The 27,494-nt window shown below is 46.7% G+C and overlaps 1 protein-coding gene across 14 annotated transcripts in view; it reads right to left on the minus strand.

Annotated features, from left to right (window-relative positions):
- The window catches only part of NAV2 (neuron navigator 2), a 702,045-nt gene that overhangs the window by 18,447 nt on the left and 656,104 nt on the right, over nt 1-27,494 (minus strand). For 8 of the 14 annotated variants that reach the window (XM_033118993.1, XM_033119002.1, XM_033118995.1 and 5 more), the window contains 12 exons: nt 25,089-25,112; nt 24,906-24,980; nt 20,021-20,104; nt 19,527-19,638; nt 18,065-18,210; nt 15,768-15,776; nt 15,187-15,359; nt 8,449-8,602; nt 7,119-7,281; nt 6,283-6,383; nt 4,030-4,125; nt 2,068-2,236 (listed from right to left, as the gene is read on the minus strand). In XM_033118993.1, the coding sequence (XP_032974884.1) occupies nt 2,068-2,236; nt 4,030-4,125; nt 6,283-6,383; nt 7,119-7,281; nt 8,449-8,602; nt 15,187-15,359; nt 15,768-15,776; nt 18,065-18,210; nt 19,527-19,638; nt 20,021-20,104; nt 24,906-24,980; nt 25,089-25,112 (1,306 nt within the window). Of the gene's footprint in view, nt 1-2,067; nt 2,237-4,029; nt 4,126-6,282; nt 6,384-7,118; nt 7,282-8,448; nt 8,603-15,186; nt 15,360-15,767; nt 15,777-18,064; nt 18,211-19,526; nt 19,639-20,020; nt 20,105-24,905; nt 24,981-25,088; nt 25,113-27,494 lie in introns of those variants that run through there. The other 6 variants (XM_033119001.1, XM_033118997.1, XM_033118994.1 and 3 more) reach the window with 3 other exon arrangements.

A 27,494-nucleotide genomic window follows, 5' to 3' on the forward strand; every position in this document is an offset into this window, starting at 1 on the left:
CTCAAACCTCAATGCAAAGTATGGAGCCCAGGATCTCTAGTCTAAATAACATCGGAGGGAAAGAACACCCACACCTCCCTCTACCTATATGTTGCTGTTTAGGTCTTTTGCCATAAAACCCCCAGGGAGTGACGACTTTGCAGACAAACGCACTTCAGAACACGCCAAGTCCCCCCACCCCCTCCCTACCACTGAAGAGAACCATCTGCAGCTCACCAACCTCTTTCAGCTCAAACCCTTGAGTGGTTTTGAGTGCCTTGAAGGCGTAAGTTTCAAGCACTTCAGGAAAACAGAAGAGTCAGGTATCACTTAACAAGAAACCTGAGCTGATCTCTAGAGATGCTAAATCAATGTGATATGCTGACAGCAGCAACCGACCAGGCCCTGTGGTGGGGTGGCGGTTCCACCAGAGGCAGATAATCTTGTCACTGTTTCTACAGAGGTTTGGTCTGGTCTCAGCAACGGGTCACTCTTTTACCCCTCCGTGCTTGCACTGCCCACCTGCAAGTGACAATGCGCTCCTCAGCGTGGACGAAATGCAATGGAAGCCCGTGACGTACGAGGCTTTCCTTAAAAGGTTCTTGGAACCGCTACCCCATTCTCCTTCCCCTTGTCCCGGATTTTTTCTTTCTGATGGTTCAAGTGGAGTTGACTCAGCCCCTTCATCCACCAAAGGGGTGGGCTAATGACAGGCTAGGCTTATGAGTCTCCCTGGTCACAATGACTGATCCACTGATGGGCGTTTGGCTCACGGTGGGCTAGAGTCACCCCTAAGGATTCTCTGTCACAGTTTTCCAGAAAGACATTCTCTTTCTTTTAGGTTCCTAAGCTAGAAAGATGAATGAGGGCTACCAGGGCCGTTTCATGTGTAGAGAGCTCAAACACTACGCAAAGCTGAGGGAGGCTTTGGCCCTGATGGCACTACCAACACGACTGGATCCAGCTGTGTTTGACGCACATTCCTGGATTTTCCAGGCACACGAGCCTATACGTTTCCTTTCTTGCTAAAGCCGTCTTGAGTAGGTGTCTGTCACTTGCAACCGAGGCCACAATGGGGGAATTTTACTTGCCAACAAGATAAGGCTCCATGTGAGGTTTAGGCAGTTCCTCACCACTCGTCACAAGCAGAGTGAGACCTCGATTCCTGCTGATAAAGGAACGTTGCGGTCCTTTTGGAAAACCTACCAATCGGGAAACAACTTGCACCAAACAACCCCACAACTGCACTGTTACACTACAGTTAAGATCAGTGCCTTCCGGGGAAGTAAGAAACGGGACAGCCCCAAGGTTGCGCCTAGTATGGTGTTTATTAGTCCACGCTTTAGAGGGTTCATAAAATAAAGGAAAAAGGGGTTTTGCGGTCAAATACGTTTGTGTTGGACTGGATGAAACAGCCTTCTGAACAGTGGGGGTTGGGACATTAAAGGACAGAGCCTTTAGAGCAGCCGTACACTCCGTTTCCCCTGCCCCACAAACCGAAATGGGGAGAACGATGCAGGTTCCCAGACTTATTTGGCCACGAACTTCCCTCCGCCCCCACAAAATACTTTGTGAGCCTAGAGTTCCAGGGAACACACTTCGGCCCGGGGCTTAACATCTTCGGGTGATGAGGCCATCGGAAGCTCCGGCAGCATCATGCGTGGGCAAGAGCTCCAGCAGTGTCATCAGCGTGCTCAGAGCGACGACGCTAGCCTACAGCAAGTCGTGGTTTCCCCATCCGTAAAATGGGACCACGTCCAAGGCTTGCTGGCAAGAGTAATTCACTGGCACTGGTGGGACCTCATTTTAACAGGGTTATTAAGATTCCATCAGCTCGGAGTCATGAGGATAATGGGACCTATTGTTATATAATTTCAACGATAAACTGAAATTATTTGTTTCCGATGGCGGTTGCAAAAGCTAAAGACGGTTTGACTTGCTTAGGTTTGACTTGCTGTGGTCGAGGGAAAAAAACAACAACCCACATCCATCTGCACAAACAAAACTGCAGCTACTGTGTCCTGTGCCAAGTCACAACATCAAACATGCAGTTCCTGAACGCGCCGCCCTCTGCCATCGCAGCGTTACCTTTGACGGTCACGGAGATGGTGGTGTTTTCTCCCACCAGGTAGCCGCAGGGCAGAAGCTCGGGGGTCCCGGACGTGTTACTGCGTTTGACTTCTCCAATGCTGTAGCCGAGGACACTATCTGAATTCAGCCCCAGCTGACTCACTGGGTCCACGTGAATGATGTATTCCTGCAAAAAATAAAAATAAAGACCCCATCGAAGATGTGGCTAAAAGTCTGCCCACGACTCATGTTTCCCTTGGGTGATTTACAAATATCGTCTCTTCTTTCTCAGCTAATGCCTGAGTTGAAATCAAGCTGTGGAATGACGGGGGAAAGAGCCGACTTTCTATGGGGATGATGTTCTACTATCACAGGCCTCTTAAAACACAGATTTATTTGGTTAGGGGGTCAGGGGGGAGGGGGGCTGAACTCAAGCACAGTTGTGAACGTTTAGTCTGGGTCAGCCAAGCACAGAAGAATTCGGCTGCTTTTCCTAAGTTCAGCTGAAGTCTTGAAGACATTAAGGCCTGTGAATGGTGTTGGAAAATTCATGAGAAAGTAATTCTGACAAGAAATCTCACCACCAGCTCCTTCTTTTGGCTCAGAGCAAAGACCACATTGATGACAAAGGGGGCAAGACCCAGGGCTGCTACAAAAATGCAGCTCTTGATCTTTAAACCGGAAAGTGTGCTTAATTTGGAAAATGTTCCCTCTCAGGTGAGCGACCAAAAGGTTTTACGTCACTGAACTTGGAACGAAGGTCCATGGGCTATGAGGCGGCCCGATGGTGGCTGAGATGGAATCCCAATAATAGGCCTCTACCTTGAATGGTCTCATTTCCTCACTTGTGACACCCCCACAGGCACTTCTCAGCCCACACTAGTGTCTTTCTAATCCAAGGATATCCTGACTGTCCATGGAGAGAAGGCATTGGCCCAGGCAGCAGGACTGCTCTGCCCTACACTACGCATATTTCTGCCTAGGCCACTGTATGTGGCCTGTGAAGATGATGAGAGATCTTTTGTCAAAGAACAGAACTTTCTCTGTGCGAAGTTACGTGAATCTAGATGCCAGAAAGGGACTGGAGTGCACTAGTTAAGTCAGGTTTTAAAGTCGGTCTAACTCAACTAGACTAATAGCCTAGTTTTAGATTCATGACCTTGGGCAAGTGACCCAACCCTAGCTTCCCTTTCCCTCACCTTTACTTGGCAAAATAATAGAACCTTCCTTACAGGCCTGGAAATAAATTGACGTAATGCAAGGGAAGAGCTTAATACGGTCTCTGGCACAAAAAGTCGTGGGCTATTAGTACTGCTTAGGGGACACGATTAATGAATACTTATGGTTGTTGACTTAACTCAGGACAATACAAAAAAGTATACCAAAAGCTTCTTTCAGACCACCATGTGCTTCCAGGTTCATCCTGGTATTCATTAGTTATTTCTCCTGTGGCAAACACCCCCTCCAATGATGTGGTTAGAATGAATACAAAAATAACTACACCAATGTCCTTGACACTAGCCAATAACCAGATGTTAATGTCACTTGTCACACAAGTCACAGTCTGAAGTGTCAGCAAAGATGCTGGGCCAGTGGGATCAAGTCCCTCCGAAATAAAGAATGGACATCTGATGTCTAAGCCCCAGGGCACATCCTCCAAAGATGCAACAAGACATAATTCTAAGGTGAAGAGAGAACTTGACATTAGCTGTTCAGCGTGAGAGACTCAAATAATTGCTCAAGTTTGGAGAAATGATTCACTGGCTGACCAACCACGGCCAAAGGCAACCAAGAACATGTTGGCCAATCAGCGGTCTTCACTTACCATCCCGCTTCTATCCCAGCAACATAAGGATGTCAGAGAGAGGCCAGGCCTGAGAAATGGCTCGGTGCAGGCCACAAACGCCCTTCCCCTTCCCTCCCTAAGCCCGGGCTCCCACGTCAGGTAGACGGCCACAGCCGTCTCCTTGAAACACTTACTTTGAACAGCCGTCTAACCACCCCATCGAGCACATCCCACTTCGTCTTGCCACTAACTCCAATGCAGCCAATAAGAAAGAGGTGTGGTCTGGAATCCTGAGGGTAAGGAAATGCATGCAGGTGAAAAACAAGTGGATCTTTTCTGACGTAGTTCAGCAAGGATTCAGATTGTCTTAGAACTCCACCAATGGTTTGAGAGGGGAATAAAAGTCCTATTGGCCTTTTTTTTTTTTAAATAATTTTTTTGTTTTTTAATTGCAGTTGACATTTATTAGTTTCAGGATTATAACATAGTGATTAGACATTTATATAACTTACAAAATGATCACCCCGATAAATCTCCCATTTGTTTTAATACCAGATGTAACTTAGATTGAACGCAAGAGTCTTAAATTTTCCATGCTCTATTGCTAAAACAGTAATCTGTGGGCCAGGAAGAGAGGGTTTCCTCTCTGGAATCTAGAACCTTCCACTAAATGCGTATCTCATACAGTGCACAGATCACATCCCTTGCCAGGAATGCTCTCCCCTCTCCTATCTGTCATTTCTCCCTTTAAAAACCATGCTTACAAACTCACCTCTTCCAGGAAGCCTTCAATGATTAACACACCAGATTCAGAGCTCACATTGCTTCGATGGTTCTGTACAAACTTATATAATGATATATTCTGTACTTGTTTATTTTTAGGTATTTCTGTGTCCTTGCTAGATCTTAAACTCCTTCAGAGTCGGATATGTTTCTATTTTTTCTTTTCTTTTTTGCTTTTTAATAATGTTGATTGCTTGTGTTCCAATTAAAAATTAAAACAAGCTTAATTCAGAAAACTAGTGCCACTCTGGGAAGTTCACACAAAAAAATTTTTTCCTCCATTTTTTGCATCTCTGCCCACAAGCCTCTGCATAGTGGGGACTAACTAATTACATGAATTAAAGAAAACCTAGGAGAACATTTCATTCTTTTTTCTTTTTTTTTTTTTAAATGTGACATGCTCATAAGGACATAGAATTAGGAGAGTGGTGGGGGCGGGGAGTTTTGTATCTAGCAATTAAGCAAAATCAGCAGAGAAGAGAGCGCTAGTCTTGCAGTGAGGTGATCTGGCCCCACCACTTCCCTTGTAACCTTAAGTAAGTGGGTCTTAGGTTTCTCAGTTGTAACATGGAGATGATAACACCTGGTCAACCAACTTCATCTGGCTTCTGCGATGATCCAGAAATGATGCAGTTTTTAGAAGTGACTCATAAACTTTTGTAAAATGTAAAATCTATCTGTCCGTGTTGATGATCGTTAGAATAAAATGCATTCACAAGTAACACCTGCATTTATTATAACAACGAATTTCCCCCTTGGTAGTCCATCACAGTCAACTAGCGGAGCTCTTCATTGGATTTTTCTAGGCTAAAGTAATGTTAAAACCCCCAGCAGCTCTAAAATTCAGGGCCTGTTCCCTTCAGTGAGACTAGAGAGCCAGCCACAGAGTGGAAATCCAGGCGAAGACAAGACTGGCTGCAGACACTCTGTTGTGGTGGGTACTGCAAGTCCCCAGCTCTGAGACTACACTAGCATGCTGGCTAGAATGCTAGGATATAACAGAAAAGTGAAGGGGACTTGACATAGTGACTCACGAAGCCTTTTCCCACTTACTTGACAGATGGTCACTCACAGCATCATTTCGATTTAATCAATGACTAAAAATCAACTTTGTCAATCCCCACTCCTACCCCAAACAGTCCCTGCTGGGCGTATGGCCTCCTTAGGCTCTGGAAGAGAACAGGAACTACTCAGCAAACTCAGGTTCCCCGGCCTTGGGGTGTTAGGGCGTCCCCCCGGCTTCACTACAGCCAGCTGTGTGCTCCTTGGACATGGCCACCTCTGGCTCCCAGTGTCTACTCATCGGCAGCCTCTGACAACTGGGTAGAACTGGAGCTCTTGGTCGGCGTCTTTCTGCTAAATGTGATCTGCCTTTGAAGTGCTTTGCAGATACATTAAACTCAGCAAAACCACTGCTGACTGATTTTAGTGTTTAGTTAGTTGCGTAGAAGTGCAATGTGGGACCATTTTTAGTACTCTTTGACTTTTCAAACACGAGAGGGAAGGGCTGTTGGCTGGGGATTATGGTTAGTTAAGGAAAGTGTTAGTAGTATTTCCAAATCACCTTACGCACTGAGGTGATGTGGTCTGACGATGAAATCACTAAGCTAGGTCGTTCTACCTGGGGAAGGGACAGGCAGAGCAGGGAAAGGGATCCAACTAACCTCCTTCCACTTCATTTCCTCCTGAAAGCTGACAACTATCTTAACATGCCTGCCTCCTTCCTTCCGAGCCGAGCATTCACCAGTGTCATCCAGCAACATGTCTGCGAATGGAAAACATCAACAGCCTTAGGCACATGGGGACAGCAAAGCTGGCTTCCTGACACCCCTGCTGCTTGTTGGCACAGCAGCAGGACAAACCAGGTGTCGGGGTGTGAGGGAAGTGGGGGAGGTAGGGGAAGGGGAAAGGGCAGAATGGAGGATGCAACCACAGAAACCAATGGTGGATCAACCAAGGAACCAGCAGGCTGACGATGTACTTTGCCAAATGGAAGTGCGAGGGAGAGACTAAACCAAAACAGTAGCAACAGCAGCATCATGGATAAGAAATCAAAGCGTCAGCCTCAGTATGCTTACAAAGAAAACCTAGATCATGTTCGCTAATTACTGCACCAGCCTGGAATCCAGCCTCAAGGCAGGAAGATCACAGACCAAGCCATTGCCCCAAGTGGGACCTGCTGCCATGGGGTTTCTATGCAGCATTCAGCTTGCAGGTCAGCCTCTTAAAATGGATCAAACAGAACTCAGCATGGTGGGCGAGGGGATCCAAGCTCATGACTTGGAGAACTTGGTGTGCTGGAGCGAAGCATGACAGCAGTCTTACGGCTGGGCTCATGTTGGTAGCAGACGCACACCCAGACACACACACACCCCAAGTGCACACACGCCTGTTGCCTCTCCATTAGATCTGTTGATCTGCTTCTCTTGGGGCTCTGGATTAGAGACTGGAGTGCCAGCTGCAGGCCCTGTCCTGCCCCCAGCCCAGTGACCCCACTCACCCAGACTGGTGGACTCAGTGAGGTTTAGACTATGCTGCGAGAGGCCCATGGACTGCCTCGGGGAGGCAGAGAGGGACACCTGGGAGGGCGCCCGGCTGCAGCCACTGCCTTGAGACTCCGACTTCAGCCGGTCATTCTCAGCTTTCAGCTTCTCTATTTCACTCTGCGAAGAGGAAGAGAGAAGCTCATTTACTGTGTGGATAGAATGCAAACAGGCCTTTTCTGGAGGAGGGATGTGAAAGTCGCTTGCAGGGATCAAGTGGGTAGTTCAGCTGAGGCAGAGTAAGTCACACTATCAGCAGTGTTTGCTGCCTTTGCTGTATACACGAGGCCCGTCGGCTGGGGTGGGTCCGTCCGTTCAGAGCTGGCCTTGGGAAAGTCCTCAGAAATGGGGCTCAGAGTCGGAGTCGCAAGCAAAAAGGTATCTTATCTAAGAGGTTTGAGCAACTTTGGGTTTGACAGGTTCTTTACCGCAGGACTTCTCAGAACCATTAATGAACTGCTGTGCATTGTGAATCTGAGAGGAGCACATAGGGGGCATTTCCCAAATGTATTTCTTCAAGGAGCATTACTGTCACAGTTTCCCAGGAAAGGAGTGTTCCAGGGAACATCCTTTGGAAAATACTGCTCTCCAGTGAGGTCCCATTTAGAACTCGCCAAGGGTCTTTCATTCTATGAATATTCATGAAGAACCTATTTGTTAAGCACTGGTGTTACATCCAGAGAAAGGGATGCAGAGAAAGAATTGCTCAGAAGAGTTAAATGCCTTCAACCTATGGCAGAAGGTGAGAGGGGCTCTAAGGACAAATCTACAGGAATTCAGACGAGGGCACTAACTCTTCCAGCTGCAGGTCTTGGAAAGGCGTTGCAGAGGAAGAGGCATCAGACGGAGCCTCGAGGGAAGGGTCCCATTTGGATGTGCAGAAGGATATCTGGGTGGAGAAACAATATGAAAGAGAAATTCCTGGACATACAAAGGGAGCGGTCAGGGGCTCCTTCTGGCTGGTGAGAAGAATCTGGCATGTGGTGGGGGGTGGGTTAAGAGTGCAAAGGATCCTGTGAAGGCCTTGAAGGACACCTGAAGGACACGCAAGAGGCGACAGCAGAGCCACTGAAAGGGTTGCACCAAGGAAGGAGGGGATGGTTACTCTTATACTTTCATAAGACTGGTCTTTGAGCAATATGTGGGAGGGCCTGCAAAGAGAACGAGGCTCCGAGAGCAGAGGGCTGCCCCCAGGTTCTGCTGCCGCCTCAGGGCATGGCAGAGGGCAGCCTCCAGACGCAGCTTCCCAGACAGCCTTGTGTTTCACCCACGCTCCTGGGCTCTCACCTGCATCCTGTTCATGGCCTCCCGGAGTTGGTCCAGCTGATGGGCAGAGCTGAGGGCTTCTAGGCGGATGTCTGTCAGCTTCATCTCCTTGTCTCTCAGCTCATTTCGGAGCTGCATGACTGTCTCGGCTTCACTATCCATGCACTCTGAAATTCTAGGGAAAGAGGAATGTTACTGACGAAGGCGGCTCTGAGTTCATCTCCTTTCACTCCTCCACCGACCACAGGCCCATGTCCCTCCTCGGGTTTATTCATCAGAAACCCTGTGGAACCAGCTGCCCAGTGCTTCCTGGAGGTGACAATATCAAAGGCACCTGAAATTCACAGATTTTATTGCTTCTCTACACCCTTTCTTTGCAGAGCTGTGGCAATCAGAGTGGCTACAGTGCACTTTTCAGCAAAATTCCAACAATTAACAGGAACCAGCAAAAGGGAGTAGTAGTCTTGGGGGTTTGAAACCTCCCCCCACAATGTGTACACAGCTGGGCCCCTATAATGACACCACATGGCCCTTGAGATCTAAACCCACTCAGAGAAACAAGGTCAACTGTCTGTTTTAAAGATTAGACACTCCAGGATCAAAGAACCGAGTGGTGATTTTTATTTGCCAAAAAGGGAACGAAACCTAAAGATACAGGTGGCAGGAGTTAGTCTGTTTCTGGTCACATTCTAAAACCCATTCTCCTAAGTGTCTAAAGAAGAACATTCTTTCATTTCCCCACCTCCCAAACTGCTTAATAAGCTCAAGGCAAGAAGAGATACATGTCAGGTAGTTAGAGAGCCAGGAGAATGATGTGACACAGAAGCCAAAGTTTTATCTGAAAAGTGTGCTACACTACGGCGAGTTGTCTTCCTTCCCTAGCTGCACCCCAGCTCAGGGAACGGCGGCACCCTGCTGAATTCCTCTTTCTTAAAGAGGTGGTCCTTCTAGGCTGGGTTTGTTATTTGATTTACTTGGCTTTGCTCTTCAGATACCTGGCAAGACTGCACAAAGTGGTAGATCATAAAAGTCAAGATGAATTGCAATGTTAGAAAAAGTGGTTCTGGTAAAAACAAGTTGTGCTGATGTCAAAGATCACAGAATCTGGAGTGAGGGGTGATCCAGAATAGGAAGCTTTGGCTTTCTTGGGCTGAAGACAAAAACAAACAAACAACCCCCATCCCAAGTTCCTAAAGTTACAAAACTGAAGCTGATTATCTCTGGAAGGCATGGTGAGCAGGTGGTCGCTGTGGAAATAACCATGAGGACCTGTTCTACAAAACCCACCTACTGGATTTGGGGCCAAGCAAAACCTGACCTGTAAAAGGGGCTGAGGGTGTGGAAATGTTAATTACCGAAACAAAGCCATTTGTAAGTGTTAAAGAGAGATAATTGAATCTCGGGGACAGAAAGGCTAGAAGAAAAATGAACACCTAAATAGCCAAATCTTTTTGTTGCTATTTTCTTGACCTATGCTATTTTGATTTGAGAGCTACAAAGAAAGTAACACCATCTCTTGTTTTTAAGACTTGTCTGCAGCCAAGGAAACTTCTCTACTTCAAAATCTTCTGAAACCTCCACTGGACTCCTGAAAAACGTTATAATTAATTCCATTTCACACTTATGAGAAACTCAGGCCAACAGATTTGGGACTAATCTGTTAGAGAGGTTAGTCCCTCTCTAAGGGTTAGAGAGACAGAAATACCTTTAGAATTCAGATCATCCATCCCCCAACCCCCGACCCCAGCTCTCTGTGCTCTGAATAGCCTGGGTTTGTAAGGTTTAACTATAGAGTCATGTTTTTTGGGGTTTGGGAGGTTTGCATCGAGGGGGAGCTTGCAAAAAAACTGGTTCTTTCTTGAGTGAGGACTATGGTTTCCTGGTTTGAAAGGAGCATAAAGTCTGAACTAAATTCCACTGTGACTCTCCGGTCTTAGCCAAACCATCCCTGCACGGATCTCAAAGGCTCCAATTCACTGGAGAGATTCACACTGTGCCAGTCTGGTCTGGCTGCACTCCACAGCAAGGCACTTTGCTCCAGTCTCCTGCTTCACAGGGTCTGTACCTTTCCCCCAGAAAGCTTTCTCAGCAAGACAGACGGTATGACCTCAGCACCCACTTTGTTGAATATAGCACATGGGTTACTTTGCAAAGCTTGGCCAACGACACTACAGAGAGAAGCAAACCAAAATGAACAAAACATCTGCATTGGGAGTAACTGCACAAAGCCTTCCTGTGCTCCCTGCAAATGAGCCGGTTCTCAGAAACACACAACGGCGAGGCCACATGGGAGGGATGCCCTATAGCACAGATGATGTGGAAAACAAGGTCTTCTGCAGCAGCCCCAACTAAGAGTTAGTCCCTGTCCCTACTGTCCAAGGCAGAGCCTTCTCCCTTGGTCCTTCCACACTAGACTTCTGTCCTGTCACCGATAATTTGGTTGCACTTAACAGGTCATTCCCTACACTCAGTAGGGATGCAGTACATGCTTGTCCACTTCTTGGATGACTACCTGAAGCAACCAGATGTATCTTTTCCTACTCAGCCTCCAATACGTTATTGCAGCATACCCCCTGCGTCTTGCCCAGAAGGCAGAGCTGGTGGCAAGCCTAATTTTAAGTGCTGTGGGAAACTGCTTTCCCTTATCTCCATTCCTTTCGCCCAAGGGGTAGGGGGTAAGGCCTTTTCTGAGTCGAGACTCCTCTGCCTTTGGTTTCTTCTTTGAACTCCCTCTCACACCTACATTTGCACATTCTTACAAACCCTTCAAGGTTGGAAAGAAGCCTTTGCTCTCTGCCCACGCTTTGGAGAAGGAGACCCAAAACAAACACCTCAGTGTGCGTGGCGGCCGTGGAATGTCCGAGCGGAGCTGCCGGAGGGCCAAGAGCGTGCCCTGCCCACTCCCTGTGGGGAGAGCGGTTTGGAAGGAGAGTTCTCCTGTGGTCTCTGGGAGTCCTGCATGGCTGAGTGCATCATCACCACTCTGTCTTCACCTCAGTTGGCCGCCCAGCGGTACTAGGCTCAGTTAGTATTCCTGCCTCCAAATAGTTTCTTCTCTCTGCCCCTGGGCTTCCTCCCACCGTGCTGGCTGCTCTACTTTCTCTTCCAGAACCTCCAACATCAGAGCGTCACAGAGCTCAGTCCTTGCCCCTCTGCCTCTCTTCCATCTCCATTCAACCCCTTGGAGAATCCCTCCAGGTGTCCAGCTTTCAATACCAGCTATGAGCCCACGTCTCCCAAATCTATGTACCTCCAGGACTCTAGCCTGCTGGCATCTCCATGGGAATGTCTCCTGGGCGTCTCACACTTAAGCACAGAACCATGTGCTTTCACTTTTCTTCCATCCTAAATCCCTCCAGGTCTCACCACTAGCCTCAGTCACTCATTCATTCCCCCTAATACATGAATGTTGGCAAAACCAACTGAATACCTACCCCCATGGAGCCTAGATTATAGATTTTGGGGTGGAGGGATGGGGGACAAAGCAAAAATAACCTAGAAAAATGTACACACTAGGTGGTGATATCTGCAAAGGTACAAAATAAAACGGGGGACAGGGGATGGCAGGGCATGCCGACTGGTGGCGGGTGTTGTTTTTTGCAAGGTACAATTTCAAGGCCTTGCTGGGAAGGTACCATTGAGCGGACACCTGTAGGAAGTGAATATCTCGGAGAAAGTGTACCAGGCAGAGGACACAGAAAGGGCAAAGGCTAGAGGTGGGGAGTGGGTTGTTCAAAGAAGAGGAAGTGGTCCCGAGGGGCAGGGATGCGGGGGGAGCACGCTGCCAGCGTCTTACGTGACCTCCTTCCTCCCCTCCTGCCCCCTACATAGTCCTTCTTCACAAAACAGAGACTGATCTTTGCAAAACACTATTTCAGATGACCTTCCATGCTTGCTCAAAACTCTCCAACATCTACCCGTCACACATGACATCAGGGGCAAATTCACGTTGACGTCAAAGCCTCACACGTCCCAGGCCCCACCTATCTCCGTGGCCTTGTTTCGCACTCGCCCATCACGTGGTGGCCATGCTGGCCGGCCCCCTCTTTTTCAGACACACCAGGCCTGTTTCCACCTTAGCTTCCTTGTGCTCCTTATTTCTTGGGTCAGGAAGGCTGCCCTGCTCTGGAGTGGCAGAGGCTGCTACGTGTTCCCCAAAGTCCATTCCCTTTCCCTCCTGGGTACCCCGATTTCACTTCTTCCCTTGCAGGTGGTATGGCCCCGAGGCCTGCTCAGTGGACTGTGGGAAGGGCCTGGCCCCAAACACCCTCTCCGCGCTGCCACCTGCCGGCTGGACAGAGCGCACCCAGGAGAAGACACGGGCCCTGTGGGATGGAAGGACACGCAGTGCTGGCATCACCACACAGCAGGCCACCCGCTGCAGAGGAGTGTCTGCATTGGGTCTGGGGTGAATCAGAGATAAACAGTCACAGGGAAAGCCCCTGAGTTTGGGGACTGAGCTTGTTACAGCTCCCAATGTTACTGACCAGACTAACCAGTGATTCCTCCTGTCATGCAGACATCAGCTGAAATGCCACCTCCTCAGAAGGGCCTTTCCGGGCCACCCTGTTATAAAGATGCTGTGGGTACTCTGAATCCCAATGCACTGTTTTCATTCCCAGCAGTGATCCCAGCAGTGATCCATTGATCGTGGAAAAATCCACAATCTGATTTTTCTAGTGCATTTAGATTGATTTAATGTCTGTCTCTCCTCCTGTTATGTGGGATCTACTAGAGTAGGAACTGTATCTGTGTTGTACACGGATGTAACTGAAGGCAAGCGCGGTGCCTGGCACAGAGCAGAAGCTCAGAACTGCAATGAGCTATACTGTGTCCCATCCCCACTAGTCCCTAATCCTCTGGGGTGTGAATCTGGTTAACATCCATGTTGGTCTTGGCAGAACATCTGGAGTAGTGCCCTGCTCACACACGATGTTATATACGAAGCGTAAATCGATAAATTAAGAATGCATGAGGAGTTCCTTTTTTCCTGGTCAGGAAACAGCTGCAATACGATACTGTGGAACGATAGCACGTGTGACAGTCATAGGCAACCCGTCCTTTCCCTCGCTGGCACCCTGCAGGTCAGATAGGACTCGCACGCTCGATCACTGGTCTAATCCTTCACGCAAGAACAAAGGACCCTGGGTGAGGCACTGGAGTCCACTCATCAGTGTTTCTCTTCCTTCCCCTGCTCAGTTTTACCCTTGCCCATAACGGAACTAACATGCCTCTGTGGCCACCCTCTTCCCCAATGCTCCCCAAGAGAAGAGGAGCTAGTAATTAAAGACCCCAACAGGTCCATGCATCACCTGTGGGGGGGCTTTGCTGAAAAGTCGGGGCCCTATGCTCTGTTTTCTCTTCCACTGCTTGTCTTCCATGTGATCTAGGCAGTTCGCATGCTACAAAGACCTGGCCAAGCCTCTCACCCACATTTCCGGCACCCAGTGGGTAAGCTGGCCTTGGGACCCGTGCAGCTACTAGGTTCAGCGAGATGGCTGGCTGGGTATGGGGACTCAGGGTGGCTTCTGAGAATGAAGGAGGACAAAACAGGAAGAAGGAAGCCTTTCATGCATGTACCACGTGGCCCTCACAAGAATCCAGTGAAGCAGATATATCCCATTTTCGCCACTGACGAAACTGAGGTGTCTACAACCACCCGGTTCCCTTGGCTCACCCAAGTTCAGTGGCCATTCAGACCCCAGTCACTGTCTCCTTTTGCAGATAACTGTCCTTGCAGACCACCTGAGCTCCAGCTCTTCTTCTTCCACTCCTGGCCTGGGATCTAATGGAAGTCAGTCATATAGGGTAGGGGCAATCTTTCTCACTACTGCAGGAGCCAGCTGTGCCACCTTCTGAGCTGACAGCTGGGTCCCCACCTGTCTGTCCCTAGCCATTCCTGACCTGCTCTTGCCGGTAGAGTCTGAGCCTTATGATTTTAGATGAGGCCCAGGATGCTTTTAGATGGAGCAATCCTCAGTGGTGCTCAGTGGGAGTCATGGGAGGCTGGCTGGGCAAGAGCAGATGACTCCTCCCTCCTATGTAACTAGTCACCAGCGGGAACACACCTAAACAAATGCCAAGCAAGCAAACGCGGGTCTCACTTAACAGAACCACCTGTGTTCCTGAAGAGCTCTGGACTCACTTTAAATTTACTAGGGGAGTTCAGGACGGTGAATCATTTTACAAAATATAGACCCTCTGGGGAAGAGAATTGTCATCAAATCTCTCCATTTTTTTTAAACTTCCAATTTCTGACTTTAAACTTCTACTTTCTGACTTCAGAGAGTCAACACCAAATTTTGATCAGAGAAGAAAAGTATACTCACTCTAAGCCTTGTCACCCAAATGAATCAGAATTTCAGCAAAAATCGCAACACTTCTAATACTACCTCCTCCCCTCACAGCAAGATGGTTGTAGCTCTTTCATATCCATGTATTATGTTCCATCCTTAGGATGGGATAAATAGACAACCATTATCCCAAATTGACATAGAAATAGAAACAGAGAGGTTAAGCAACTTGCCCAAGGCCAGCTAGCTAATGATCCACACTCCCTAGAATAAAAATCTAAGTTTCCTTTCTCTTTGAACCTCTCCAGTCCTAAAGCGCGGAAAGAACACACAGTCCTATGAAAGGAAGACATAGAGGATTCCGAGGAGCGGGCATATCCTAACAGGACTCCCAGCCATCCCAGTCTGCAAGGGTTCCTAGAGGCCAAAGACGTCGTCTGACCGTCACCACAACAGACAGACTTACAGAGAGTTGGAGTGCGAGTTCCTCAGCAGTGGTGTGGAACCCGTGGAACCGTTGTGGGGTAACTTTGGTGAGGAAGGCAAAGAAGAATCTGTCATCTCCTCAATGTCTGAATGAGAGGACGCCGACTTGGGGGACTTCTTCTTCCCGAAAGCTTGCTTGAAGGAGCTGCGTAACTGAATAGACAAGACCGTCAGCGTGGCAGGGGCTGGGACCAATGCTTAGGCCTTGGCAGAACAGAGACATGCAGACAAAAGAGCACTTAATTCTCCCATGTTTCCCTCCCACCAATGAACAAGGTTCCCAACAGCTCTCTCCAATCAGTGTATTAAGGGAAGAAGAGTTATCTGGTGTGGACAGCTCAAAGGACTGGACCTGTGGGTAACATTCCGTGCCTACTCTCTTGGTTCAAGACTAGAGGCCAACAGCAAGACAGAGCCTGGCTCAGCAGGTGGATGTCGGGAGGATGAGGTGACACAGCAACAAGGCGGGATGCTCAGACATGGTGGCGGACACGGATGACGTTAGTCATATCAATGGATGGGTTAGCTTGGTATCTGATATTAGCAGTCAATCTTGCTTACCTCATTGACCTGCCAGAGAAAACGCAAGCAAAAATGGGGGAGGGGAAGGAAAAAAGACAATTTTTAACAGAGAAAGCCAGTGACAGAGAAAGCTTTGGACTTTTCAGACACGACATAGCTAATAATAAACACCACACAGAGAGGAGGTTTCCAGTAGGATCATGAATCTGTCAAAGCATGAGGGGCATCTTCCTCCATGGTGAAAGGAAAAGAATAGCGAGTCTGCAAGTCCCTACTCCCTGAGTTCTTCTAGCTGCTCTGTCTGGTTGCAATGACTGCCCCCACCTTCCCGGGCTGCTCACCCGTTGTCTCTAATTAGTCATCTCTCTATGCCTAATTTTTTTTTGGCATGTCTTTTTTTCTCAGCAAGGGTAGCTTCCCTTCTGCACTGGTCCCAACAGGGCTGCATAGCTCTTAGATATACGTACTGAGGAGTTCCTGCTGTCCTGCTAGAAATATAATATAAGACCATAAGCAGGGAACTGGCCACCTCACTTGTTCCTCAGAAAATGGATATTGTAAAGAAATTCATTAACCAGACTGGGAAAAAGGAACTGGTATATCACAAATTCCCCAAACCATGAGATGATCTGGAAAGTCTAATGAGAACACAAAGAATTCAAGTGCAATGTCTTCTCTTGAAAGTCATGGTAAGCATGTAGGCCAAAATATAAAGTTACGTCTCAAAAAAAAGGTCTTTTAAAAAGTAATTTCCTTTTCTTAAAGTCTTTTTTTCCTTCTAAAAAACACTCTGGCAGTTTTCTTAGCCATTGAGAAATTCAGAAAATGGGCCCTTCTGAAATAATTAATGGGATTTTTCTCCCATCAACATTTCCTCCATATCAAACTCCATGTCCAGCTTGTAAGTGAATCTAGATCCCACTTCTCTCTCATTTCCTACTTCTGATCATACTTCCAGAGAGTAGTCATAGAAACAGAAGGATTTGGCACATACGCCAGCAACCTAAATCCTTGCCTCTACCGCTGACAAAATGCCAGGTGAAAGAGATGACAAAGTTTAGACAGAATTACACTTTGGGATTATCTGAGGATGCCAATTATCCATCCTCCCTACTGGCAATGATAATCAAGGGTTATCTTAAAGAAAGATAAATAGCTTTTATTTCTTGAATAAAATGGATAATCATGATTTTTTCATAGAACTCGCACCACTTTGATAATCAAATCAGATCAGGTTTATCAATAGCGTATTAGAAATAGCAACAGGAGTTAATTCTATTTCAATCATAGCAAATGAGTTGACTGGAAGCCATTAGTAACAAAGAAAAAAAATCTACTCATAACGATGAGAGGATCACACGGAACCATCGTTTTAGACTACCTCCCTTACAAGTCATCAATAACCAAAACGACTAAATCCTCAACTCCTCTATCGCTAGACCGCGCCACCCATCCAAGATAACACAAAATGAGTGAGAAATGTATGGCATGAATGAGGACATCAAAGCTACTATGAAAACACGATGCTGTCAGCATTGATAAACGGGGCCCTTTGAGGACTGGCCAACTTCATATCAACTTGGGCCATCACTGCAGTGGAGACGGGGAGCAGCAACTGTCAATCAGAACTCCACCGCCTCACAGCAGACCTGTTGAAGTCGGTGGGGAGAGGGGAGTGGAATTTCCCCAGGAGAAAGGAAAACACTGTTCGAGACGCCACTGTATAGAAAGTCAAGGAGCTCACTGGGATTACGGAAACACTGCACTGGAGACTACTTCTATTAAACTTGCCGTATTGACATGTACTCCCCAAGTTTAGAACTATTCACTAACTGCTAACATCAATATTATGAAACTTTTGTTTACAGCACATGGTCAAAACTTTTTCAGAGACGGGTGGTTTAAAGCTATCATAGGCAACTGTGTAAATAGATAAGGATTATGGTTAATGATGGGATAATTAAGTGACACACACTCCAAAAAGTACTTTGGAACTCAGAAGAAGTCACTTAAGAGTAACTGCTCTAGTACCTGGAACTTTCTGGCCAGCACATGATGAGGAAGAAATGACACATATATGAAATGAAAGATGAGTACTTCACATAAAGTCTCATGAAACAGAAAAACCACAAGGTGGTGGTGACTTCGTAAATCCTAGGGTTTGGCTGAGCATAACACTGAGTTTAGTAGAAACCTACCCACAAGTTACTTCTTTGGATCTACTCCCAAAGGTCTATGTGCTGAAGTTAAGAGCTAGCCTGGGCTGTAACTGGGGGGACCCTGGTTCTGAGATTGACTCAGTCAGTACCCACGACAATCTTTGGATGTACACTCACCCAATTCTTCCTCTTCTTTTTCTTTGAATCACTCTCTATGTTGCTGCCCACGCTGGAGTGGCTGGTGGCGCTGTTGATGCTGGAGACGCTGTCGGAAGAGTGCTGTCTACGGATGCGGAGGTCGGCCGACTGGGAGGTACCATTTCCTGGGGACCCAAGCGGGGTATCAGCAGCTGCAGCCTGGAGCCCATTCCTACGTCCCAGGGAACGACCTCTCTACCTAAATCCACAAACCTAAGGACGACTACGTGTCTCCCTTCAGACATCACCTTCTGTTCCCTAGTACTGGTTTTAAGGTCCTTGAGCAGGTGGGGGCTATTCCATTTTGTCAACTAAATGAGGCTTCTCTCTCTCTCCACTTTACATAACAGTAGTCAGAGGAGGCTTAGAGAGAATTTCCCCAACACCAGCTCTTTTAAGCTTTAGGAAAATGTTAAAATATGTTTTGGAATTGCACAAGTTACCTATGTTTTTTTTAGTACCTCTCTCCTCCGCTCTCAAGGCTCCGGCTACAGGAGCCTTCTTTCATCCCCTTCTAAACGCCAAGCCTCACATGGGCCATTCCCTCCTGCTGGAAGGCTCTTTTCCCTCCACTCTGCCTGGCCAGCTCCTGCTAATCCTTCCCTCAGCTCTATCATCACTTTTTCAGGAGGCCTGATATCTGAAGGAACCACAGTATCAGAAATACCACCACCAGAAATGGCAGTGATTCTAAAATAAAGTTTGCAGACGGTTTTCCTGATGAGCGCAGAACTAGCCCTACAGCCCGGTTTTTAAGAGCAGCGGCTGCAGAGTCAGACAGACTTGGGTTCTAGTCCCACTCTGCTTTTCACAACTCTGTGACCTCAGGAAGTGACTCTCGCCTCTGCAACTCAGTGTTCCCGTCACTACAATGCGGAGAGGACTAGTATCGCACTCATAGGACTTTGTGGAAAGAAAATGAGATAATTCAATAATTAAAGCACTGAGCACAGCGCTTAAAGCACAGTGAGTGGTCCATAAAGGGTAGCTATCACTGCCTTCTATTATTACTGTTAATGCCGTTACTGCAGGAGGTAACAAATTCTCACGCCCACATCCCCCACCAGAGTAAGAGACACAAGGACATAGCAATTTACTCAGAAATATTTTCTGTACAAATAAGAGATGAACCCATTTCAGGCTGAACCCATCAATATGTAACTATCAAAGCATTAGTAAAGATAAAGGCTATGAAATACGTTGACACTTTGCCAATAGAAATATATCGTCTTCCATTTTTGAGCTACATCAGAGAAAAGGATGAGACGGAATGCTATCTTCCTAGAGGCCAGAAGTAACTGGCTGAAGTATTTGCCTTCTAGGACCTGTCTGAATGATATGGACACCCACTCCCTGCAGGGAGGCTGCATCGTTCATTGTCAGGGGAGGGCTCCTAAGGACAGGCAGGGAGTTCGTCTGAAGGCTGTTTCTCTGCCTTTACCTTTGCAGTTGAGCTCCGGTGTGTTAATGACTCCATTAATTGCAGCCTGGGCAGCTGCATTCTGTTTCTTTAGCAACTCAATGGTTTTTCTTAACTCATTCAGTTCTGAATCCTGAAGAACAACAACAAAATACTGGTCATCCTAAAAGAATTCTGTTCAGAGTTCGACTGAAGTGCAACTTAACTTCAACAGAAGAGGGTAGGGAATAACGGAGTTCCACAAAGCCTCTGTCTCAAACACGAAGTGGAGTCAGTTTTCAGTGGGTATTCACGAGCACATGAAAACATCAGGAATAGGTCTACGAGCCGTGTCACGGACGCCGTTACCACCTCTCCAGGTAGGTGATATTTCCACCTCAACACACCTACTCTTTCCGATTCAATCCAGTAGTTCAAGAAATATACTAAAATCTATACAATTTTCGGGAATGAAAGAGAATATTTTAGGTGGTTAACTCTGAGCAGGGCGGAAAAGGGCATCTTTTTGCTTTTACCTTCTGCTCAGCTGTCATGGTCAAACTCTGGAGCCTGATTGTCATGTTTCCAAGGCTCTGTTCAAAGGCTGCCACAAGGTGAGCCTGGAGGGAAAAGACAGCCTCAGTTATATTACCTTGTAAGGTAAGAGTGCCTAATGGATGCTGGGTTCTAGAGATTGAAATCCTCACAGGGCCACATGAGTTAGCCCCTGTCAAATTCTTTAGCCTCTTGAGCACTACTGCCCAGCACGCTCTGAGGTCCAGTTACGACTCTTACTTTTCATGTCCTCAAACACCCTGTGCTTCTTCTTACCTTGGGCTTTTAGACATGCTTTCCTCTCTGCCTGGACCACTCTTCCCCCGGGTGCCTCTGTGCCTAACTGATTTTTGCATAACTTTCTCAAGAGATCTTAGCTCATGCCTTCATCACACCTCCGGACTGGGGTGGTTCCCTCATATTTCTCCTCGAAATCACACTGGACTGCTGGTATGTGCTTTGTGGCATCACAGTGAAAAATACGTGTACTCTTGTGACTGTTGGTTCACATCTGTCTCTACTACACAGCAGGACGACCTTTTGTTCATCAAACATCAAGCTCACAGTCGAGGCTCATATTGAGCATGTTTGCAGAACGAACGAACAAAGTGGTTGGCATATTTTGCTTGTTATAATCCTGATTAATAAAAAACCACTGTAAGGCCCATCTGCTACCTCCTTAGAGAACGCCTCCCCTGTTCCCCCAGGGAGTTATGACTTTCCCCTGAGCTCCTCTGCACTTTTATATACCTCTGTTAGAACACGGTATCAGATGAACCATTATTTTATATATTACCGTGTTTCCCCCAAAATAAGACCTATCCAGAAAATAAGCCCCAGCATGATTTTTCAGGAGGACATCCCCTGAACATAAGCCCTAATGTGTGTTTTGCAACAAAACTTAATGTAAGACCTGGTCTTATTTTCGGGAAAACACAGTTCTACCATGTTTCCCCGAAAATAAGACCTACCCCAAAAATAAGCCCAAGATTATCAGCCAGATGGATGCATTTAGTACATTATGACGATGTTCCAGAAGAAGATGGCATGACTATTTATATGTCATGTCATAAATGTAGATTGTAGAATAAATGTAGATTGTTGTACTTGAAAAAATAAGACATCTCCTGAAAATATCCCTAATGCATCTTTTGGAGCAAAAATTAATATAAGACCTGGTCTTATTTTCAGGGAAATACAGTCTAAGACCCGGTCTTATTTTCGAGGAAACACGGTAAGGCATTTTTTAAAATGCTGCCAATTATAACTAAAATATGCATCCAATTCTCAAAGGTGTTAAAATGTATCTTAGAATTGAGAAATGTGAGGTTTTCCTCTCTGCCCCTTTCTCTGCAACCCTCTTCAAAGGCAAGATGCAACTTGGTGTTCCAACACTGAGCCTTCTTTCCTCTTCCACAGAACAGTAGGAGATATATTGGTCAGTGGACTGAGGATCTTGGTAACATTGTTAAAACCAAGAACAAAGAATGGACAAGTCATCTTACCCTATCAGCCTTGCGTTTCTTCATCTATAAAATGGAAGCAATAGCTATTTTCCTCCCAGGCTTCTTGGAGCATTAAATGAAACTATATACGTGAAAATGGTCTATAAACTGTTAAGGGATTACGAAACACAGGAATGAATGGACACTGTGGGGAAAGGAAACCGTTTGGGAATGAGAAAGTGACAAAAGATACTAGTATGCGAACACAGGAGTAGGGAGATCAAGAAAGGGCTCTAGGGGAGGGATGAGTAGATACACAGAGGGCCACAGGAGGAATGAGAAGGACAAACAGGATACTTGAGAGTCTTGGGAGAAGTGAGATTTGATCATGCTGGAAAATTCTAGAGAAAAGATGGCTGATGCACATAGTGAAGAATAAAATCTGGAACACAGCTGGGTGGGGAAGGAGCCATCGGCCCGGGCTGTGAGGAGGGTCAGTGGACACTGCAATTTAAGGAGAAGAGATCTGAGGAACGAGTCGGGCATCTGTCACTAGACTTCATCAAACAGGACCAGTGGAGGATAAGACGTCTCTAGGATCAACTGTTGAGTCTTTTTTCCAACAGCCCTCGGAGCTGGCAGGGAGCAGGACCCCTTGTAACAGAAACGTTAAGTGGACTAGCCCATTTCTTTCTGATTGCATGCTCTCTCTCTCTTAAAAATTGAGAGAATGCCTTTGCATTGTAAAATAGATCTGCCCTGGAGAACGCGGCAAAACCAAAGCCAATTCAATTCAGGATGGTCCTGTAGTAGATGAAGGAAGTGGGCCAGGACATGGATGTAGAAAGGAATGACTGCTAGCCTTGCATTTCAAAGGAATGACAAGGTCAAATTTAAATGATTGAATTTCTATTTATTTCAATTCTTTGTTTGATTGCCACCAATGAGTCTCTTTGTGGGTATTCATATTTTCCATTCAATTGAACACAAAAACAAAAACCTGACCCCCATGAAGCCTGCGAGTGAGAAAGTGTTTTTGCAAGCTCAAAGAGAAACCGCATTTGCTTTGAAGAACCAGAGGATCGCATTTAGCTACAGCGTGAAAGGACTGACTTTTGCGTCTTGAGTTCAACTACTATGAAAATAATGGTCTGGGGCCATGTGTGAGTCTGGTTCAGAGGCTTCTCATCAAGCACCATTCTCACATTCCCAGGGAGAACAAACACGAGTGGTATAAAAACACCCAGAGGAGGTGGCTTTGAGTAGTTTGTCCTAGAAAAACAAACACAGCTTGGCCTGTGGGAAACATGGCAGACAATAACACACGTTAGCATTGCTGGTGGTGTGTGGTAAGACTAAATATTTACTTTCAAACAATACTGGATTCAATGGCTTCTGTGAGGAGCAAAACGCACTTTAGAGTAATAGTAACTCAAGGGAATCTCACTCTGGCTCTTCTGGAACAGACAGCAGGGTTCCAAACGGCCCAATGTAAGGTCCCATGGAGCTACAAGGTCATTGGAAGAATGAATCCAAGTTCATTATAAGTTAATTAATCGCTTTTTTTTCTTAGTAAGGGACAATTGACAGCTGTAATTATCAGCTAGGGGAGCAGCTCTGAATCACTTAGGAGGGGGGTTGCTGTCAAACCTCCCATATTTGGATTCTAAGCAGGAGATCCTGGCTTATTGGGTCTGGGGTTGGTTCTGGATTCGAATGGTTCCCCAGATAAAGGTCCACCCACAGCGGAACACCTCTCCTGTTTTTCTGAATAGGCTCTAAGCCTCAAAATTCCGATCTCACATCAATTCCTGATGTTCTTTAAGTATCATTACTGATTGTGGAAGAGGTAAAGAAAACAAAGGTAGATTACAAAACAGACAGTGGCCTAGTATGTTAGGGATTGGAAAAAATTCTAAGATTTCCAGAAATGTGAGAGAGCTCAGGAGAATGAATACTAGTAAGAGCAGTCCCCAATTACTGGGTAATCAAGGCCCAGCACTGCACAAGGCACTTCCTTGAGCAGAGTCAGGCTCAAGCCAGGGATTGCCTGGGCAAAAACTCCAGATAAATATTATTTTGGAGTTCACTCAGCTTCCTGGTCCAAGGAAAATAACATTTTGATGTTGCTTTCCATTTCAACAGCGTGCTATGGGGTCACTCAGGTTGCTTTCTGACACGCTTGCACACACGTATTTGTGGTCTCAGGCTGGGCTGTGCACTCCCGGGCAGGAAAGCCTTGCCTCAGAGGCAACTCAGCACCTTCCAAACCCCAGGCTCTGTCTTCGGAGCTTCAGCCCTGCAGCAGGACTCCTTCACAGACTGGTCCGACGGGGTAGGAGATTCCTACCTCTACTCTGACCCCTCTAGTCCTATAACCTCACCACAGTCAGAAGGTTTTCTATAGGCACATCTGACCACCTCACTGCTCTGCTTAAAACACAGCGGGGGCTCCACCAACTAGAGGAGGAAGCCCAGACTCCACCTAACCGCTGAGTGCTTCTGGGATGTGCCCTGACCCTCACAATTCTTCGATGCCTCCTTCCTCCCCACTTCTTTCTCCCTTCCACCCTCTTCTTCCCCACATCCAAGCCATTGATTCTAATTAAAATGAGCTACTTATAGTCTCCAAAGGCACCAAGATTTTTCACCTGGGGCTTTTGCACAAATTATTCTTTTTGGTTGGAATCCTGTCCTCCCCATGCATCCTCCGCTACACAGCATCCACCAGACGCCACCTCCTTCGGGAAGCCTTTCCTGACCTCCTCCCACCCCACCGAGACTGAGTTAGGTACTCCTCCTATATATTCCCACAACCTTCTCCCTTTACCTTGTCATAGCAGTTATGATGTTATAGCGAAATTGTTTTGTCTCTCTGTTATACCAGAGAAAGAACACAAAGATGGTAAGTGACTGCTTGATTTGCTCTTGAACCCAAAGTGCCTGGGGCATAGTTGGCACGAAAACAGTTGCTGTATTGAATGCCGGTTGGCAGTGTCTCCTGAACACATAATTGTATAATTACAGAGTAGTCCGCTATTTACCGTGAAGACTTAGATTTATTTCCCCCCGTTCCACTTAGATGAAAATTTTCAGAAAGAGGAAAGGAAGGAAATGAACATTTTTGAGTACATCATATATTCCCGATACGGATCACATGACAACCCTGAGGGGTATTATCATTGCCCATTGTACAGATGGGCAGATACAAGCTCAGTGGGTAAAGAACTGGCCCAAAGCACAGAGCCTGTACGTGTCAGAGCTGACGTTCACACCCATGATGCTAACACCTGGGTCCTATTTATTACACTGCACTGCTTCCAAGGAGCTCAGAGGCAGGAGGCCTGGAGGTAACCAATGCTCAGAAGGTGGCAGTGGCTACCTCTCCTCCCGATGGCGACCGCCCTGTGACTGTACTCACATTTGCTGTCAGCTGCGTGGTCAAAGCTGAAACCTTTTCCTGGGAGGCATCCAGCTCCCGCCGCAGTTTGCGAATCTACAGATGACAAGGGAGTTACATGTTTTGCACGTCTATTTCCAAGTTGAGCTGGGTAAAACAACTGATGATAGTGAAAGGACACCCAACCAGAAAACCGTGCCTTACCTCTGACTGGCATTTTTCTTCTGGCTGTAAAGAAAACACAGAGAAATTAGAGCACTTGAGGAACAAAGAATAGTGACGTCCAGCCTGCAGGGAACACCGTATTAGGAAACACAACAGCCTGGAAAATTTATCAGTTTCTTTCCTGGTACATTTTTCTGGGTAAGCTGGTCCAACTAATTTGATAATCAGAAAGGCCAAAGAGAAACGGCATATAATTTTATGAAGTTAGGAAGAAATGAGAACAATATTCCAACTAGTTTGGTTGTGAGGAGCCCCCTTTGTCCATGTGACTACGTTCACAGGGTCGGGGTTCAGGAGGAGGTGTGGTGAGGAGGGGATCAGCCAGAACAGGCTTGCCAGATTTAGCAAATGAAAACACAGGAGACCCAGTAAAATTAGATTATTATTATTTTTTATTTTTTATTTTTTTTAGTTAAAGTATGTCCCATGGAATATTGGGGACATACTTATTCTAAAAAAATTATTGTTCTTCTGAATTTCAGATTTAACTGGGTGTTCTGTGGTTTATCTGGCAACCCTACCTGGGGGCAGGGAGAACTGCTCACAGGTTAATTCTGCCCCCATTTTATCCTCCCTCTCATCTCTCTAGGGCCCTATCGCAAGAGCAGTAGAGCAGGAAGCTTCCCAAGGTGAGGTGTGCTGGGAGCCCCTAACAGTCAGCCCGGTAACATCGCTGATTATGAGGGTAAATGTGATCTTCACCTTCCTGCTGCCCCGGTTACCTGTGACCCTGGGGAGGAAGGATGAACCCTGTGGACCCTCTTAGTGGCAGAACCTTTCATGCCGGGCCCCGTGTCCATGGTGACACAGCTATCTACCAGTGGGAGACAATATGATTACCTGTCTCCTCCCATAGGGGCAACCCACATGGGTTGGGGGAACCTGCTGCAAGGGGGACCTTTCTTTCCCTCTCCTCAGGTTCCCAAGGGGGACCGTAAAAGAAGAGCTCCCTAACCCTTCCTGGAAATGTTGGAAGTATTCTTGCCCTACTCTCCACCCCACCACTCACACTTCCCCAGGGTGGAGCAGTGACTTGGAAGTAGGGCAGATGAGTGAAAATTAGGAAGGACCCTATTTTGTCCTTGGTTCCTCCATGTGTGTCCTAATCTAATTTTACTAGTGATAAAACCCATTATTTTTAAAAATCAGCATCTGACTCTGGTGTCTACTTCTCTACTCAGAATGCAAAGGGACAAAGGGACAAGATTCTTTAAACGCCGAAGACCCCACACCAGTCAACTGGGGCAGGTTCCTGTCTGATTCTCTCTCTGCTTCTCACTAGCCTCACTCCTGATCCTGCCCCAGAGCCCCCTCCCTCCCTGTTGGCTCCTAATAATAACAACTAATTTTAAGGTACACCTAGGCGGAATTATTTAATCCTTGCAGTAACTCCATAGATTATGTTTGTTTGTATTCCTTCTGAGGCTCAGAGAGGTTAGGTATCTTGCCTAAGTCTCACAGCTTGGCAATTTCCTCATCTAAGAAACATTTTCAGGAGACAGTTTGGAGATGTCCTCAGGGTCCATTCTTTCCTCCCAGATAATATTCATCCATCCCTCTTTGTCCATCCATCCATCCCCACCACTGCCACCGCCTATCAAATATGTATTGATTTCTTATATGTGCCAGGCACTGTTTAAGAACCTGGATTACAGCTGTGAACGTGGCCAAGTCCCTCACCTCATGTTACTTACATTCTGGTTAATCATAAATAGCATTTATTGAGCAGTGCCACTTGCCAGCAATTGTTCCAAGCACTTTATATTCATTATTCATTTAATTCTTGTAACAACCCTTTGAGTAGGTACTAATACTGTCACTTCCTGTTTTTCAGATGTGGGAAATGAGGCACAGAGAGGTTAAGTAATTTACCCATGGTTACAGCTGGTAAGTGGAGCTGGGATCGGATCCAAGGTAGTCTGGCTGCAGCGCCTATGATCTTAACCAGAACATTCTCCTGCTCTTTTAGTACAGCTATTCTCATGGAGGCTTTCCAGAAATAAGGCCCCATCTTCTGAGTGTGATCCAAAGGTGAAAAGTTAATGGTGAGAATGTCAGTGTTATCTAGCATTTTGGTAGGGTGTGGAGACCGATTAGCAGGCTGAACCATCCACACAGGACCAGCCCCACTTCTAAACACTTCTATCAACAGGCCTAACACTCCTTCCCATGTCTCCGCCACCATCTGTCACTTTGCCCACCTGTCTATGTGTTGGGCCCGTTCTCAACAGCGACCTGCAGAAATCACGTTTTGCACCTTGCCCCCAGCTGCTGCTGCTGCTCTTCTGTACATCTGGGAACTCTTAAGTGAAGAAGCTATAGGCCTCCCTCCATGTAGTAGTTCCCCTGGGAACTCAACTGCTGCTCCCTAACCGACCAAGGAAG

This window comes from Rhinolophus ferrumequinum, chromosome 11, assembly GCF_004115265.2.
Source record: "Rhinolophus ferrumequinum isolate MPI-CBG mRhiFer1 chromosome 11, mRhiFer1_v1.p, whole genome shotgun sequence".
NCBI classification, from domain to species: domain Eukaryota; kingdom Metazoa; phylum Chordata; class Mammalia; order Chiroptera; family Rhinolophidae; genus Rhinolophus; species Rhinolophus ferrumequinum.